This window comes from Myiozetetes cayanensis, unplaced genomic scaffold (genome assembly GCF_022539395.1).
Source record: "Myiozetetes cayanensis isolate MyiCay16 unplaced genomic scaffold, myiCay2020 scf6-25, whole genome shotgun sequence".
Lineage (NCBI taxonomy): Eukaryota > Metazoa > Chordata > Aves > Passeriformes > Tyrannidae > Myiozetetes > Myiozetetes cayanensis.
Genome location: NW_026087853.1, coordinates 61129526 through 61148093, shown reverse-complemented (window position 1 = coordinate 61148093; position 18568 = coordinate 61129526). Strand labels below are relative to the sequence as shown.

The window sequence follows — 18568 nt, the reverse complement described above, 5'->3', positions numbered from 1 at the left end:
AAACAGCCGTTCAGAAGTTCCTGACGTGTGGCAATGGTTGAGCCACCCCAGGTAAAAGAGAAGTGGGACTGTTGGTATTCATCAGAAGACAGTGACAAAGGAATGGGAGGAATAATTTCCACTCTGCTGTCACTCTGCATTTTGTAACTCTTTATCTTGCTCTAAATAAAAGTTGAGAGTGTCCACGCTAATGATGTGTTCATGTCCTGTGTATATGTGTGGAGTCTCACCTAAATCACGTTCAGCACTCGAGGTGCTGGGAGTAAAATATGCAACAGTTTGCGCAATTTTCCACATATGTGGGTTTTTTAGACGCAAAAATATCAAATTACTGCACAGCTGGCTGAAAGTACAAAATACCCCCTTCCCATGGCCCTGGATTCAGGCTTGTAAATGGAGCAGCTACCTGAAAAGGAGGAGATAAAAATGAGGTGTTTGATTTTGGTCCCAGAGCCAGGTGTGAACAAATATGGGATGTCTCTGTCTATGCAGTCAGCTGGGATTTCACTGTTAATACACACTGTGGGTGCCAGTACCCACCACACTGCTGCTAATTAGATGAATTAAATTTGGAACTCTAAGGTAATTGTCCTCTGTATTAACAGTGTGCATAATATTTAATGCCTGAGTTTATTTCACATCAGCTCCCATCCAGAGGGTCTTGCAATGCCCACTGATACTCCATCACATTAAAACCCCTCCCAGTCTGAGAGCAGAAGCTCTTTCTACGTTATCCAGGTCACCAAACAGATGTCAGAGTTCCATGGAAAAGCCCAGAGAGTGAAAGCCACAGCCATGCTTATCCAGAGAAACTATTGGGAAATCTGACAAAGTGAATTTACACCACACAGTCTTCTGCAACAGCTGCCCACACACCTGCCAAAAGCCATGTGGTGTGCTCCTGGGAGCTGGCACACGTGCTCAGAGCCGTTCCCTTGTGACTGAGAAACTCCCTGCACAGGGACCTGACATAATTTCCCAGATTTTCAGAAAGACAGAATGTGACTCCTCAGCTGGGAGTGAGTCGTTGCATCAACACTTTTATCCCCCATAAATGTTTGCAGCTTAATCCACTGGAGATATGTGGTCCAGAAATTAATCTAGCACTGAGATACCCCAAAAAACATCTTGGAAGTAGTTCTGTGATTCTGTGAAGTGGTTGGACGTCATGATCTTAGAGGTCTTTTCCAGCTTTAATAACTCTATGATTCCATTTCTAAGAAAATCTCCTTTTCCTTTAAGCTCTGAGGAATTTTGTCCTGTAGGGTGCCATTTTTTTTTACAGGATTTTTTTGACAACCTTTTCTACAGAAACAAAGTATTTAATGGGGCCTGTCACACGTGCTGTGACAGCACCTACCAAGTGAGGCTCCTGGGCAAGGCTGGATGGACAGCACCTACTTTACAAGCTGTACAGTCTGCCCAGAGCTGTTTGACATGAGACAGACATTTACAGCTTGTAATGGCCCCAGAGTTAGATGTCAACAGTGGAGAGAGCTGGAAAAGCAGGACCTTGCTCTGCAGCCACAGAACAGCATCAGGCTACATTTGGAAAGATCTCCTCAGTCTTTTCAAGAGCCAAAAACTTTTGCATCTGGTACAATTTTGTTTTGGAAAGAAAAAAAAAGATAAATCCAGTAATTGCTTGATGCGAACATTAAAAGACACCATATAAGTCAGGAGGAGAAAAAGATCAGGTTTTCTTTTTTTTTTTAGCATATTCTGCACTAAGAGACACAACCCTGCATCTCAGGTGGGGTTACTTATCAGGAACACATGTAATTTCAGAGATGGGAAGAGAAACCAAGGAGGTTTTTACAGACAGAGTCATGTTTGCAATGGAAACCTTCTCTTCCCTGCCAAGGGGTTTAATTTGCTTAGATATTCAAAGTCTTTCAGTAGTAAGTTAACACATGGGTTTTTTCCTCTATGAATTCAATCTTTATATCCTTTGCAAAAGAGAAAAAAAACACCTGTGAAATACCGTGGTTTCCCTTCCAGTTTTGGGTGACATTTTATGGCTGAACAATAAAAACCCCAAATGAGTGCCTTGTTAATTATAATGAGGTCTAAAGCTAGGTTCTGTAATTAGCCTTCTCGCCCAAAACTCCCCACAGAACAATAAATTGCATTAAGACACGTATTATATATATTTTTTTTGTACTTCTGAGGAAGTTCCTAAAGCCCCTACCCAGGAGATGCTGCAATGCTGCACAATGATGCTGTAAAACCTGACAGGATTTGCTATTGCAATTCTGATGGGACCTTCTCTCACACACACCAGCTGTAATTTCACACCCCAAACTCTTTTCAAACAGGGGTGATATCAATCTCTTCATCAATCACCACCTACTTCTGAGGTTTCTGTAGCTTATTTAACCTGAAATTTCAGTGAAATATGAAATATACCCTTTGCATCAATCAAATTCATGGAAGCCAGAACTCCATGGGCTCTTCTATACCTTTAAGACCTAAATTCAGCTGATCTAAAATGGTATATTCTGAATTTAACAGCTGATGAAAAGGCCTTCTCTCAAGTGCACAGGTAGCATGATATATTATTAAAGAGGTAAAATAAGACACAGCATAATTCAAGATCAAATTGTTAAATGTCTGTAACAAATCCATTTTGTTTTCCCACTGTTGTACATTTGGGTGGCATTTTTATAGCTTCTTTAGCATTTATATTTTATAACATTTTCTGTGCTCAGTGCAGAGCTCCCACTACTTGCAGACACACTTTTGAATATTCTGCTCATCCACAGAAGGAAAAACCCCCCAAAAGGTGACACTGCTTGAAAGTTTGTTTTAATTCTTGGCTTGTGCAACACTAATTAGGAACAAAATGGCATAAGCAAGGATTAAGACACCTCCAGCTGTTCCCCAGCCTACACACAGAGCACCTTCCTTTGTCTGTCCTTCCTGTGGGTCCTGGGCCACCTTCCAGCCTCTGCAATCTGTGCAGCAGGGATCCTGCAGCAACCTGCCTGCTGTTCTGTTTGACCAGAACACAGCTCCCTGGCCTTCCCCACCTGCCCCTGTCCTTCCTCAGACACATGCTGTGCTGGATATTCCATGCATTTTGGCTCTGAGGTGTCCATCATCCTTAAACTTCTGCATCTTACCCTGCCCACAAGGACATCAGTCATATTTTTCCTCTACATGGCTGAAGAGGTTTTTGCCACTTAAATTTTAATTCCTTGTGAAATTTAATTTTTCTTTGACACTTTTGCAATGCCTACTTGCAGTTCCACGACCTTTTCACTGCTCTTTATATCCCCAGCCTGCCTTGCAGATTGTTCCTCATCAATCCAAAATGCTCCTGTGAGTTTGTTTCTCCCCTCCTTGCTAGGGATGCAAGTCCCATAAATTTTGTACACTCCTTATATAGAGTTTATATAACAATCCTCACGTGGCATCACAGGCCCTCAGCTTCATTTCGAGGGACAAAAGATATTCCAGAGCTGTACATGAATGTCTGGTTGATAAAGAAAAATACTCAAGCACCAGGCAAGCACCTCCAAGGCCTGTCAGCATCCTTGTAACTCTCCAGCTTGGAGCAAGTACATGGAAGTCACACCCCATTCCTGTCCTCTTAGATCCTGGGAAGAAATGAGGGTGGGCAGGCCCTGGCACAGGTTGCCCAGAGGAGCTGTGGCTGCCCCAGCCCTGGAAGTGGGCAAGACTCCAAAGTACTTGGAGCAACCCAGTCTTGTGGAAGGTGTTGTGAAAAAGATGATCTGTAAGGTCTCTTTCAGCCCAAACCATTCCGTGATTCCATGATTATTGGGCAGACACTGTCTAGGCAACCTAGAGACCATTATCCAGACTGTTATGTTTTATCTATTCCTTTATTTTGGCTAATTTGGAATATTTGCTCCAGGCAGAAATATTTGTAGCTTTCTAGTTTCCAGGGAAGTCACAGGTTCCTGATCCTCCACTTGGATGAGAGGAGAAAAGGGAACAGAATAAAGAAAAATGTCAGAACGACTAAGACATAACCTGAGCTCATTGGCAGCATCTTCATTCACCTTTTATTTCACTTGGGCAACATCCAGCTTTTCTTACTTCATCTTGTTTCTCACTGATTGTGAGATGATCCTGAAGAGGAATTCAGGCTCACTTGTTAGAACATTGGCCTCTCTTCTTGCCAGAAGAAGTTATCATTCTATCTGGGTCGGCAGCTCAATGGTTGTTTTAAAGGCACTTATGTTCATCCCAAAAGGTGGATTACGCAGGACGTGACCCAATTAGGATAATTCTGCCCACAGGACTGTCCTCATCTCTTTCCGAGTCAAATCAAACAACAGCTACAGCTTACAAGGAGCCATCTGCCATAAAATTAAATTATTATTGAATTTTGATATTTCCCTTAGTGGATAATCTATCCCAGCTTCTCCTATACTGAACATTGGACTGATTAACCTTGGCACTAGGATTTTACACCCCCTGTACAGCTTGAACTGGTATTGGTTCACACTTCAGCTATTCAACTATTTCTTTATCACTGACAGATTGAAGTACTCTCTGCTACAAAATTTCTCATTTTATGGTCAAGTCACTGCCTCTTCTTTCATTGGGCTGAGGGAGCTCCAACAATTTTATTCTCCCACAATAAGAACCTTTCCTAAAGCTTTAGTTTTTCCTCCATCTCTTCCCTGTATCTTGATAGCAGATATATCTATATAGAATATTTTTTAGGTATTTATAGCTTTGAAAGAAATGAAGCCTAACCTAGGCATAGAACAACTTAAAATCTTCCCATGAGGCTGCTGGACTGGCCTTACCTGATCCCACCTGCCCTCTCCAAAGCCTTAGGAGAAGGGGGAGAGAAGGTGGAAAAAAGGACAGGCTTGGCAGGAGAGATGAAACAGCAACAACAACAACAACAACCAGCCCCAGAAAGGAATTTCAAAAGGGAAAGAGCATCACAAAAAATATTCTGCTATCACAAAAGAATATGCTGCTAAGAGCATCCTGTTTCAACAGGGGAAGCATCAGACTCTGGTCCTGCTCACGTGCTTGTCTATCAAGTAGGTTTTTGAGCACTGGACAAGTTAAAAATCAACTTAAAACCAGTGTTGTGGAGCGATTTTCATTCTGTTATTAATGGCACAAACACTGAACTTCCATTTTATGCATTACCAGCAATAAGTTCCCACTCAAGGCACGGTGACCATGATCCAGAGGATGCAGAGAGATGTTGTTTCTTGGGGTAGACAAAAACCAAAAAGCCAGGCTCCTTCTGGAGACAAATCAAGGCAGACTACTATGGATCAGTCAGACTTTTGGCATTTTTGCCTAAAGAACACCATCCTAACCAGCATTTCATATAAACTGTCATCAGTGTATTACTTTTATTGCTGTTTCAAAACTTTCTGTGTGGAAATTCCTCCCCATTTTCCAAACACTTAACACCAGTCTCTATAAAAGATGCAAATCACAGAGAAACCAAGTTCATGTCAATGAGCTCTCTTCCAATGTCACGTAAATCCTCTTTCTCTCCCACCCATGAGTGGTGTTGCATTACTACCTCACCTGTTAAGAAATTCCTTTATACTCCTTGTAAAAGAACTATCTTGGGAGGCAACAAATCCTCCTGTTTCCGGAGGTTCAGCTGCATCCATTACCTATTTTGCATGGATCTACAATCATCTTCCATTCTGCTTCTTTTCTAAATTCCAGCTACTCCCTTATTTGAAGTGATTTATTCCAGCTTGGAGCCACCTCTTTGTCCAAGGACACTCTGCTTAACTGGAAAATCTTATTCATCTCTGATTGCTGTTTTTAAGTGCCTGATGGATTTCTTCTCCTTTGAACGTTTTTGGGGACCAAATCCTCTCCCCTGCCATGGACAGGGACAGCTTCCACTAGCCCAGGTTGCTCCAAGCTCTGTCCAACCTGGCCTTGGACATTTCCAAGGATGGTGGCAGCCACAGCTTCTCTGGGCAACCTGTGCCAGGGCCTGCCCACCCTCACAGGGAAGGATTCCTTCCAATTATCCCACCTAACCCTCCCCTCTGGCCGTGGGGAACCATTCCCCCTTTGCCCTTGCCAAAAGTCTGTCTCATGAGCTGATCCTTCCCTTCTGATCCCTTGGGAAGTCCTCCTTCCCTTCTGATGCCCGACTGCCACCCTGTGGCTATTCCACAACCTTCAGCTTCCGTTTTTGAGGCTGAACTGTGGAGCCAAAGGGTTTCCACTAAATGCCCAATTTGGGGCCAGTGTTGTTCCAAAAAGGTGTATTTTAGTGCAGGTCCAGAGAACCTGAAAAGGGTTTTGGACTTGCATTTGAATGTTGTTGTAAAATGCCAGTATTATTAGTTTAAGGGTAATATGTGTGGACTGTAAGGAACCCAGAGTACTCACAGAAACTGAAGTTGTTATACAGGGTATTGCTCCTCTTGAGCTGGGGAACTCTTCTTGAGCCTGGAGAGCTCTTCTTGAGCCTGGAGAACTTCCAGCAAACTCAGCACATTCAGTTCTGGTTATGTTGATTCAGGTCCCCTTTTTCTCTTCCCCTTCCGGACTCTGAATCTGTGTTCTTTTTCCTGGTTATTCAGGCATTTGGTTTATTGTTTTGGGGATGTTTCCTCTTTATTGTAGCAGAGAAAACACACGAGTGTCCAAAGTCTTAGGCAGTAAAGTTAAACTTAGAGAGACCATTCTCTTCAAAACTGTCAACTCCCAGATCATCCCAGCCCAGAGAGTAGCTCAAATCTATTTGTATTTTCAAAATTAAGCATCCAGATCATGATTGTTCTGACTCTGAGCATTGAAAAACCAAAACCGAGAAGCCTCAATATTGCTGAACACTCCTGGCCTACCTCACCAACAAATGGGAGTTTCTTCTGCTCACCTCTTTGGCCACACCTTCTGCCCAAAGTCCCTCTCCAGCTCCCTTGGTGCCCCTTTAGGCACTGGAAGGGGCTCCCCAGAGCCTTCTCTCCTCCAGGCTGAACACCCCTAGCTCTCCCAGCCTGTGTCCACAGCACAGGGGCTCCAGCCCTCTGACACAAAGCCATGCAGCTTCCAGAAATCAGGGATAGCTTTGGTTTTCCTTTTCTCCTCATTTTGGAGAAAGAGGTTTATGACAGTTCTCAATCTGCAGCCGTGGATGGGCATTTGTTCCATGTTTTAGAGGGTGCAGACATATTTTACTCTGGTGACAGCAATAATTGGTAAGATAAGGAATTTTATTATTAGTCTTTCCTCCATCAACAGTTCTAATAAAAGGGAGAGAAACGGAGCAGGAAAAAACCAAGGTAAAACAATAAGGTCCATTTTATTTATGGTCTTAATCAACAGGTATTTAATGATTATTTTATTACTTCCATTACAATTTTATCCTGTGCTTTAACTACACTCTTGGCCTGGGAAAATGCATTTCTTCCATTCCTCCACAAGTCATTCTCATTTTGGATGTTGACTGGAAAAAAGCACCACATGTTGCTCAAAACCAACCCATCCCTTCTGGGTACTGATCCCTGGGGTAACAAGGTGATGGAGCACCTCCACTGGTGCTGTGGCAGGTGCTCTGTCCTGGTTTGGCATCTCTATTGTTGGTGTGGTCAATGAAAAGACCCTGGGAAAGGCACTGTGGCTATTCCATAAATCCCACGGCACATGTTCCCTTCTTGGGGTGTGTTTGGAAGGCACAACATCCAAGAGAGGAGGACCAGCAATGTTTTGGCTGGTGTGAGCCTGTGGATACGCAGCTGACCGAAAAGTTAAACACATTTAAATGGTAGTCCAGTCCCTAACACTCTTCTAACGTCATTAGATTTGTCTGCAGCTCTGACAGGAACACCTCATGCTCCCTGGGCCAGGAGTTGTCTCCTCTTCTTTAACAGAAGTTAAAAAAAACCCTCCAACACTTCAGGAGATTACAGACTGGTTATGATCCCCCTTTTCATAGAATCATCACAGGACGGTTTGGATTGGAGGGGACCTTAAAAATCATGTTTTTCCATGGGCAGGGACACCTTCCACTAGACCAGGTTTCTCCAAGCCCCCTCCAATCCAGCCTTGAACACTTTTGCTTCCGTGGTCACCCTTGCAGGGATCCTGAATAGGGATGTGACACATTCCTGTCTCTTCTGACTTTCACTGATGTGTTTGCAACACCCCGAAGCCTGGCACTGTGGAAACCACTTGCAGATTCCCCGTGGGACGTTACCAATGGACAACTAACCCCGAGGCTTTCAAAGGAGGTGTGGAGGGCAGCATTCCCACAGCATATGGTATGTGGAATAACCTCTTCTCTCCTGTTTCTTTACCTCAGTTAGATCCTATTCCCAGAGTGCTGCTACCTGCACCTTCTCCACCTCACCCACACAATATACAAATTGGTTTGGGGTCTCACTAATTACAAACAAGCATTTGAAAATACTGGACCTACCCAACTCCCTAGAGCTTCCATATTTCACTAACTCCCACTTTCCTTGATTTCATGCTGTCTCAGCATTCTTACAGTCACAACAGAACCACCCCACAAAGCCTATGTTAGATAAGAAACTCCCCTCCTAAATACTCAGCAAATGAAGTATCAGCAGATGGAAAGGAATCTGATTCCCAGTCCCAAAGCTGCCCCCAGCCTGGTGGAACAACTCCCTCCATTCAGCTTTCCCCCGTAACTCAGCACCAAACAGGAATGAAAGAAGCACAAGAAGAATTAAGAGCACATCTTTAAAAAAACCCCATCGTATTAATTACATTCATCAGTGGAATTAAGTGGTGCCACCTCTCCCCACCTCTAGCTCAGCCAGCTTGGCCTCCTCTTCGCAGTGACCACCACGTGAGGCAGAAAGGCTGGGGAATTCCTCTGCAGGGATCCACTGCTGCTTATTTATGGAGGTAGGCATCGAGCCAGAGCTCCCCCGAATCTTTCAGAGAGCTGCCAAGAGAGAACCACACTTCCTTAGAGACAAGAAAATGAAATCCAGTGTCCTCGTGGGAAGAATTTCCACCTAGACATAAAGCAAAGGAGATCACAAAATGGGCTGGGTTGGAAGGGACCCTCAGGGGTCATTTAGTCCAACCCTCCTGCAATGAGCAGGGACACCTTCAGCTCAGCTTGCTCAGAGACCTCCAGAGACAAGGAAATGTTGGTTACAGACCCCTTGGAAAGAGGAAGAAGAAACAAACCAGTGGGGCTACACCAGACAAAGACTGGAAGGTTAAAGCAAACAATATAATTACTTAACTAGAATGAAAATAAAAGGAGCAAGTGTGAATTTTTGATGGAATAACAAACACCTGGGGGCAGGGAGAGGAAGAAAGAAAAAAACAAACCCACAAACAAAGAATAGATGACAGTTAAAACTCATCTTTATGAAAAGACTTCTTTTCCCTGGCCTGTCCCTCCCATTTGGCCTCCATAATTCTGGGAAACCCTTCCCCTGGGAACACAGTGCACAAGGAGAACTTACTGCACAATGTCTGCAAAGGCCGTGAGCAGGGGCTTGCACTGGTACTCAATGCCATGTTTGGCACACAGGGACTTCACCAGAGGGGCCACCTTCCAGTAGTTGTGCCTTGGCATTGTAGGAAAAAGGCTGTGGGAAAACAAGAGTGGGACTCAATGGCATTTGTCGTCACCTCACGGAATTCCTGCCCCTCTTCTGTGCTTCGAAGCCTTGGAGTGCCCCAACCTCCACTTGTGTCACAGCCACTAATGCTTTGCAATGGTCCCTGACAATTCCCACCCATTCCCATCCCAGCTAGCATTCCTGGAAACTCCCTGGCATTCCCAACCCGTGCCTCAACTCACTGGTGCTCGATTTGGAAGTTCAGATGTCCGCTGAACCAGTCGTTGAAAAAGGACTGATGAACATTACAGGTTGCCTGGAGCTGAGGGGAAAGATTAAAAAAAAAAAAAAGTCATATTTTAAGTGCTATTTTAGGAATGCCCCTTCTCAAACTCAGCAGCAAGCAGGTACAGGTTTCTCATCTTCACGGGAATTCTGGCTGAACACAGCAGCTCCAAGAGTTACTTCCAGTCCCCAAGAGATGGCAAACTGAGATGTGTGATTGTCAGGGACTTAAGAGCACAGATTTGACTTCCCCAGTGAGATGAGCCACACAACAACCCTGACTTTCACCTCTTTAACTTAAAAAAAACCTTGAAATGACTTCAAAACTAAAATGAAACAAAGCACAAGAGAGATCTGGACCATCCCTCCTCCATCTGAAGGGCATTGTCGCATCTTTAATTATTCCCCTTGAGACTTCAGTGCTCAGCATTTGAAGTGTCAGTCAATTCCAGGCACTGATCCTGCCACACAGTGAGGACAAGCTGGCTTATGTTTCCCTCTCTCCATTCCCACCACTTCTGTGATCAGCTCCCTTGGGCTTCACACACCCAGCAGAGTAACTCCTCCCCTCAGAGCCACAGATCTCCATCAGTAAGGTCTTACCTGGGTAGAGAACCAGTCCACATTCTTATCATAATCGATGTGCATCGGGATGTGATTCATTTGTGTGACCCAGACAAACCAGTTACTCTCTATAAACCTGTGCACACAAACACACAAAAAACCATTGCAGACCTCACACCCCACCAAAACAAGTCAGCACAAAACACTTGTACACACACAGGCTGGTTTTTTTCTTGACAAAATGAACCCCAAACATCTGCTCGGATCAGGCTTGCACACATCTTCCACCTTCCAAAGACACAAAAGACAGAAAACTTGCTGTGGTCTTGCTGAAAGGCATCAGGAGGGAGAAGAACAGGGAGCCATAAGAAAGATAATCAGGAAGCTGAAAAAAGCTCACAAAACAGGGCAAAGAAAATGTTGGAATTATAAACTGAATGATACCTGACTAAGAGATGAAGCCCCAGGGTACCCTTCACCCCCAGGAAGGGCAAGTAGGTGAGGAAGAATCGGATGTAGAAGGACAACATCCAGGCCAGGTCCTGTAGTGCAGGGAACAGAGAAAACTTCATTAAAAGGAAGAACTTCTGGCTTCTGAATTTACCATCACTCCATTTAAAACTGCCTTTTATTAACTGACTCTTCCTCCCTGGCCTCATCACAAAGCAACCTGACACCAGCCATTCCTGTGCTTGGGAATTATCCTGCTTTTGTGAGCCCAGCACAGGACATGCCCTAAAGCATCCTATTTTCCTCTGGATCTAAAGAGAAACCAAGCAGTGAGAAAAGCAAAACCCCAGCCAATTAAAAGAATAATGAGCTCTGGTTTACCTCCATCTCATCCGTTTTTGTTCCACTTCACATTTCTTGCAATCTCTTTCTTTCCCTCATGTTCATTTTCTCCTGACCATCCCACTTCCCAGGCAGGAATAAAACAGCAGGATGCCTTCTCTCTGACCCCACCTCAGAGAAGAAACTTTTTTTCCTGAATTTTTTCCAAAGTCTCTAAAAACCATGCTGTTCCCCAAAGTCCTAACAAGCCATCTCCCTAAAAACTCTGAAAATCTACTACCTACCCCCTGTTTCACTTCACACTGAGCTGTGAGGATTCCATTTTCATTTTAGGCTTTCTGAAAGCTACTTGATTTTTAATGTATCATTTTGCAAAGCAGAGTCTCACCAAGCCCTCCTCCAAAACCCCTCTGTTATCCAATGGATCCATTACAGAGGATGGCTGTGTGGAAGGTACCCTCTCTCCCCCAGCAAACACTACTTCCCAAATCGTATTCCCACAGAGACACACAGCTCAGAGTTCCTCCCAGTAACTCCTTGCAGTGGAATTTATCCACAAACCAAGGAGAAGTCACCCCTGGTGTCCAAAATCCTGCTGGAGCTGACTTACCACCCACTGCTTCCTCTGCACAGCGAAGTAGAAGATGTACCACTGGAAGTAAAGAGGCACCAGAGCTGGGGGACCAACTAGAGTGCAAAACCAGATTGCAGAGGCATTAATTATCCCAGTGAGGTGGGCTGGAAAAGGAGGGGACTGAGTGGCTGCTGTCCACGGAACTGCAGAGGGGTGGGTTACTCACTGATGAAGAAGTACTTGTGCTGGTGGTTGTAAGGCATGAATTTCTTCTTCTGCACACCAAGCTGTTAAAATAAGCAGATGACTCAGTCTGTGACTGCTCTGATGTGTTTTCATCCTGCTTTGGGTGCACAAGAGGCTGGGCACTCCCTTGCAAGCTGACAGCGACCTGCAGGGAAGCTCCCTCCCTACAGAGGGCACAAGTTGCCTAAAAATGCTTAAATTGAAACCCACACGAGGCACTGAGAACAGTTTGCTGCCAAATGGAGTTTCAGGAAAAAAAACCCTCCAAAAAATAACCTATGATATTATTAATAAAGATGACAGCGTGTAGAACTCCCACCTATTTGCAATTAGTCTCCAAAGCAGATAAATGAGCATCTAAACATTAAACTGTGTCCATGGGAATGAGAGTAAATAAATAATCTTCCCTCTGAGACTGATAATTTTTCAGTGTTTGCTGTACAAACATAACAGATCACGTCACTGACTTCCTTAGGAACGCCATTATATCCCTGTACATGTCTAAACTAATTCCCAATAGCCCATTCCTCAATTTCAGTGTAAATCAGAGCATTTAAAGTGACACTTTGAATTTATATGACTATTTTTTTAAAGAAACAGCAAATGCTAAAGCCATCCAATTATCTCCTGAGCTGTACCAGGAATAGAGCTGGACTCCAGATGGGAGCCACTCTGACACCCACTGTCAGGCTGAGACCACCAAAATAGCTTCTTTGATCAGTGATTGTAAAAGTTCCAGACAGCCCTGGCTTGTCATCTGCTGCTTCATTCCCCAGATCACTACAATTAATTAGTCACACTGAGTTTGGTAAAGAGAGAGCAACTTGTAATTTCATCTTCATACCCCTGCAAGTGTCTCAGCAGGGAAATTTGGACTTGTGATCGTGGCAGATATTTAATTCGTATTTTCAAGCACGGCAAAAATAACTTCTAGTGAAATTTTAAGGATATAAAGATCTCAGAAGCATTGAAATATTGAGGTATTACTAAGGAATATTGGGAACCAGTGGAAGGCAAAGTAGCACTGTATAAAACTTGCCGACTGAACCAAATGCTCTGCAGCCTCCAAGCTCCCTGCAGCTCTCCAAATTTGAATCCTACTGCTGCAACCCTGCAGCTTTTTTGAGGTCTCACCTCCACAGAGAGGGTTTTCCCCAGGGCAAAGAACAAGGGGTGCATGTTGACGTCGGGGTCCTTGCGGAAGCAGTTGGGTTTAGCGTGGTGCTGGAAGTGGAGGTGGTTCCACCAGCTGGCTGGGGCTCCCTGTGGGAAGGGACGAGAAGAGAGTGCCCTAAAGATGCTGCATCCTCTGCCTTTATCCCTCCCTCTCCAGCAGCGCCTTGGATATGCTTTCTCCAGATCCTGCTCCCCCAGCCCCTCCCAGCCCCCAGTGCCCACCTTCAGATGGCCGATCACAAACTTGTGCACCCAGTGGTTCCACCTGGACTTGCTAAAGACTGAGAGGTGTCCAAAATCATGTTGGAGCCAGCCAGCCTGGGCCTGGAATTAAAAAAAAAAACAAACCCAAACAACAGTGCTGCTGAGGGAAAAAGAAGTGTCAGGAGGGTCTGCATCTGAAAAGGGCTTTATTCTTCCACTCCCACGCTCCTCGCAACGTATCCCTGGATGGCAGGAGCACTCCCACCACCAGGACTCCATCCAAACACTCCTCTTTTACAACAAACCAATGCACTCCAGACTTTGCCTAATGACTTCTAGTCCTGGATAGTTGTTTTCACGAGGAAGGAAAGAAATCCTGGGAGAAAAACAGCCCCGATGCCCAGAAACAGCGTTTTATTCCCTCACAAAACCGCACTGAGATCGGCAACAAAGTCTCCTTTAAGGAGCAGCTTGCTGCTGCCTCCTCCGAGTACTTGTAATTCCAGGGGGATCAGCTGGCCACAGGAGGAATAGCTGGGGCTTTGAGAGCTGCTCTGCCCTCTCCTCTGTCTCCCTGCAAAGTTCCCATGGGAACGTGGTGGTTTGGCCCCTGCACACAGCCTTGGAGTTCGAGCTCACAGGGGAGCGCGGCTTTCGGTGGGAGGGAGGCTGGAATAAGGAGGGCTTTGATGGAACAGGGGAAGGAAAAAGCAGGGCAAAGCCTGCACTGCCACAGCAGCTCTGGAGTTTTGCCCCTTTGGTGGAAAGCAGGGAGAAGCAGCATTCTGGGGAGCCCGTGATGCGGTTTCTCCCACGGCAATGAGCACCTAAGTCCCAAATGTGGGGTCTGGGGCTTATTTATCCCAGCTCCTTACCTGGACAGTGCCTAAAAGCACTGCAGAGAAGAGGAAAGGCAGCGTGGACGCTCCAAAATACCAGATGACGAGCCAAGCTGCAACATCCAACACCAGGATGTGGCAGAGATAGAGGAGGAAAAAGGTGTGGTTGGGGTTGAGAAGCCCCATTTTCTCAACTGTTGCACGGAGCTCACGGAAATCTTCCACCAGCTTCTTCTGTGGGGAGACACAAAAGCATCTGCAGGTCAGAAAATGCCTCAGGAACTTAAAGAGCAGCTGAGTTTTCCCCCTCAGGGATAAAAAAGGGAAAAGCTGAGGGTCGACCTGGAGACAAATCTTTACAAAAATACTAATAATGACATGGAATGAAGGGGAAACTTCAGCCAACAGAGCGATTCCAGGAGATACTATGATATTATGTACAAGGAATTCTGGCTGCCAGCAATAGAAGTTGAATAGCTCCATTTCAACCCGGATCCCAAATTTTTAAGACACTTACATTCTTGCTGGGCTCAAAGCTGGGTTGATCTGGTGCCAGCTCCCCAATCAGCAGTGGGCTCATGTACTTTCTTACCAGTGTCTTGTCAAGATGAAAAGCAATGAAAGGATCCTGAAACACAGACACAGCAACAGGATGGGGAAAAACAATCATTCAGGAGGCAGAAAAAGAAATGTATTTCATGGCATACTGGACTCAGCAGAAAGCAACCCAGCTGAGGGAGCTGGCTTAAGCAGATTTTACTGCCACAAATCTTACTGCCCTCCAGTTGGAACTGGATGGTCCCAAAGGTCCCTTCCAACCCAACCCATTATGTGATTCTGTGATTTGGAGCTCAGTTCTCTGTCTTGTTTTCAGTCTGGATGGTTCTGAAATGGCCATTTTCCAGCCTTACAATTCAAAAGATCCCTGGTAGGGAAATCAATGACTTTCATCATTTAAATATAATGTCCTTCTCCATGGCAACCAGGTGAAAAGAATCACTAGTGACTGTTAGTATAACATTCTATGTTATATTCACATTCTATCCTTATATTTAAATTACAAATCCCCTGAGCACACAGGGCAATTTCACATCTTATTCCTACCAAAGATCTCCCATTTATCCCTTTTTCCACATTTCTCTCCCAGCATATATTTCCCTCAGTCTAAGGATGTTTTTTTCCTCTTTTCTGAGACAATGTTTGCCTGTTGTGCATCACTGTGTAATCGTCCTTCACCAGGCATTGTATATCACTATAATTACTAGGTCATCGTTGTGTGCTTTTAAAATAAATTGTGCTTTTAAAAGATCTCTAGTCAGGAAAGGGGTTAAAAAACTGGCTGATGTTGCCAGCTCTGGGTCAGCTGTAGCATCCTCTCTGCTCAGGGCTACTGAATAAATGAGGGAAAGACAGAGGGGAGCCACCATTTGCATTTTCTCTTTGCAAAGAGGGAAAGAAAACAGGGAGGAGAATGTGGGCAGATCAGAGGGGGATGGTACCACACATTTAAACCAATCCTTTCCATGGGGGCTGTAAAACCTGGCAGTGCAATCCCAGCCGGAGGCGAAGGGATAGCTGATTGGACCATCCAGAGATCAGAACACTCCAGTAGCATTTGGCAAACCAAAAGTGCTTCTTTCTTCACTTCCCATTTTTCCCGGTTTTGAGGAGTCTTGTTCTTTTCACTCCTGGGACAAAACTGCTGGAAAACAAAACTTGGCAGGGGTTCCTGAGCGGTCAGCAGTTCAACTGCACCCAGCAGTGACACTGATGGTATCACCTAAGGAATGCAGCTGGCTGCAATCCCACCACCCAGCCATGCTCACACCATGTGCTGACCCCTTTCTGATCACAGAATCACAGAATGGTCGGGTGGGAAGGGTCCTTTAAAGCTCATTTCATCCCCCCCTGGATGCTCCAAGCCCCGTCCAACACGGCCTTGAACATTTCCAGGGATGGGGCATCTACCACCTCTCTGGGCGACTTGTTCCAGCGATGGGGCTTTGAAAATGCACATGAGCATCCTGAACTCAAGAAGTGTGTGCAAATCCACGTGTTATCTTCAGCTTTAAGTGATATTTATCTGACGGGATCTTCACACGAAGATCTCAAGTTTCATCCTTTCTGACCAGGGACAAAGGTGAATCATAGTCCATCAAAACCACTCTTGCTGTAGATTCACATCCCATCCCCACCCTCGGGTCCAATTAGGTACATTTGCAGAAATCAACTTTCTTCTGTGAAAAACATAAACAAACAAAGGGAGGAAGCACACTGAACAAAGTCACCCCACACCCAACTCGAACAGCATCCACTCCACTTCGCAACAGTTGCTGGCATCCAGGCATGAGTGATTCATTTCTTTTGATGACTGAAGTACGACTTCCAGTAGTAATTTTGCTCTGGTGCCATCTCTTGGAAACACGGTGCCGGGCTCTTTAAAGTTCCAGGAGGCTGGATGTGCGTCCATGCACTTGCGAACAACTCTGCGTGCGCACACACAGCGGTGCCACCGTGAAACCCGCCTGTGCCACACGTATGAATCTGGAGATTTAACGTTCTTATTCACTCTGCGTGCAAAAATTAGGGAGGGGTTTTCCCCCCCGATTAATGCCCGGCTGCAGACGCCCTATTCGCACACTTTTTAGAAATTCCTTGTCGTGATTCCTTTAAAAATGTTTCTTTGTAAAAAAACCAGTCCCCCAGCTCCCGGCGGAGCGCGGGGTGTGCGTATTCCTCTGCACATCGGAGGCGACCCACGCCGTCCGTGCGTGTGTAACACAGTATGTCTCGTTAAACGCGTTCAAACGAGCTCCTCGCTGCCCTTCCCGTGCCCAGTGATCCTGCCCCGCGCATCCCTCCTCCATCCCGCCCCGGGATGCCGGGGATGGATCCCCCCGCTCCGCTCGCCCCTCACCGTGGCGTCCTGCCCGGCGTAGTGGCTGATGACCCGGGAGCCTCCCGGGTGCCTCCGGCAGAAGCGGCTGATGTCGTACACCTTCCTGTCGATCACCAGCCAGCGCTCCTGCGGGGCCGGTCCCCGCCCGTTCCGCTGCCCGATCTCCTCCCAGGTGAAGCGCCGCAAGCCCCGAGCGGGCTCGGAGCCCTCCATGGCCCGGCTCGGGTGGGTTCCCGCTGGGCACGGCTCGGCTCGGCTCGGCCCGGCTCCTCCTCCGCGATTCCCCCACGCCCACTGGGCTGCGCTCGCCGTGCGCCCGCCCCCGGGGCCGGGGGGACCAGGGCGGACCGGGGGATGCTGCGGGATTCGGTGATGGACGTCACGGAACAGGAGGGAATCCGGGCTCCCGCAACAGCCGTCCTCGGCTGTCCCGTCTGGAATGGTTCGCAGAATCGTTTCGTTTGGAAAAGCTCCCTGAGACCATCGAGAGCTGCTAAGGCACGTCTGACTCGTGCCACGGAATCACAGAGTTTTTCGGGTTGGAAGGGATCTCTGGAGATCACCCATTCCAACTCTCCCTGCCAAGGCAGAGTGACCTGGAGTGGGGTGACACTGAAAGGCGTCCAGTGGGGTTTGAATCCTTGCAGGGAGTGAAATTCCACAGTGTCCCTGGACAGCCTGTTCCGCTGCTCTGCCACCCTCAGTGGAAAGTTATTCCTCGTGTTGAGATGAAACTTCTTGTGTTTTCGTTCATGGCCATTGCTCCTTGTTCTGTTGCTGGGCACCACCGAAAAGATGTCCCCAAGTGCCACATCTACATGGCTTTCAAATCCTTCCAGGGCATCCCTGCAGGTGACTCCACCACGGCCCTGGACAGCCTATCCCAGGGTTTGACAACCCTTGACAATTTTCCCTCATATCCAACCTAAACCTCCTCTGGTGCAACTTTAGGCCGTTTCCTCTTGTCCTGTCTTGTTACCTGGAGAAGAGACTGACCCCCACCTGGCTACAACCTCCTTCCAGGGAGTTCCCCTTCCCCACACTCGAGTTGCTTCTTTTGAACCACTTTCACAACCTGTTTCTCCTTATTTCTGGGCTGAGGATGTGTCATCTTCCCTACACTGAGTTTTGTTTCCCCCTTGAAGCAAATCCCTTCCTCTCTTCCATCTATCCCACTTCTTCCTTCCAGCTGCCACAGCCTCTTCTGTTCCTTTGGCTCTATTTGGCTGCTCCTTCTGGATGTGCAGCCGGAGGGAGGAAAGGTGTCATCACAGGTATTTATCACATAACAACCCTGCAGCTGATTCCTCATACAACAGACTATTGAATAGTGTTAGAAGACAAATGATGCAAAAAATCCGTTTGTGTGGGTCTTCATGCATATGAATTACAAATGTACCTTAAATGCCTCTCCCCACATTCCTCTACCTCCTCCCTTTCCACAATAGCACCAGTCTTC

The 18568-nt window shown here is 46.3% G+C and overlaps 1 protein-coding gene across 1 annotated transcript; it reads right to left on the bottom strand.

Moving 5' to 3' along the window:
• Positions 1-7266: 7266 nt before the first annotated feature.
• Positions 7267-17393, bottom strand: LOC126650429 (acyl-CoA (8-3)-desaturase-like). The gene is made up of 12 exons (XM_050335226.1): positions 17128-17393; positions 14728-14838; positions 14247-14444; positions 13390-13491; positions 13126-13254; positions 11972-12032; positions 11782-11858; positions 10824-10921; positions 10419-10515; positions 9773-9852; positions 9432-9557; positions 7267-8896 (listed from the first exon to the last, which is right to left on the bottom strand). Exons 1-12 carry the CDS (start codon positions 17320-17322, stop codon positions 8845-8847), a joined length of 1326 nt encoding a protein of 441 aa, XP_050191183.1. The 5' UTR covers positions 17323-17393; the 3' UTR covers positions 7267-8844.
• Between the last annotated feature and the right edge of the window lie 1175 nt (positions 17394-18568).

Excerpts from the sequence above, each read along its gene's own strand:
- LOC126650429 (XM_050335226.1), bottom strand. The coding sequence starts at position 17,322 with ATGGAGGGCTCCGAGCCCGCTCGGGGCTTGCGGCGCTTCACCTGGGAG. Across the intron at positions 14,839-17,127 it reads ACGCCGGGCAGGACGCCACG|GATCCTTTCATTGCTTTTCA; the intron begins GTGAGGGGCGAG and ends TCTGTGTTTCAG. Across the intron at positions 14,445-14,727 it reads GCTTTGAGCCCAGCAAGAAT|AAGAAGCTGGTGGAAGATTT; the intron begins GTAAGTGTCTTA and ends GTCTCCCCACAG.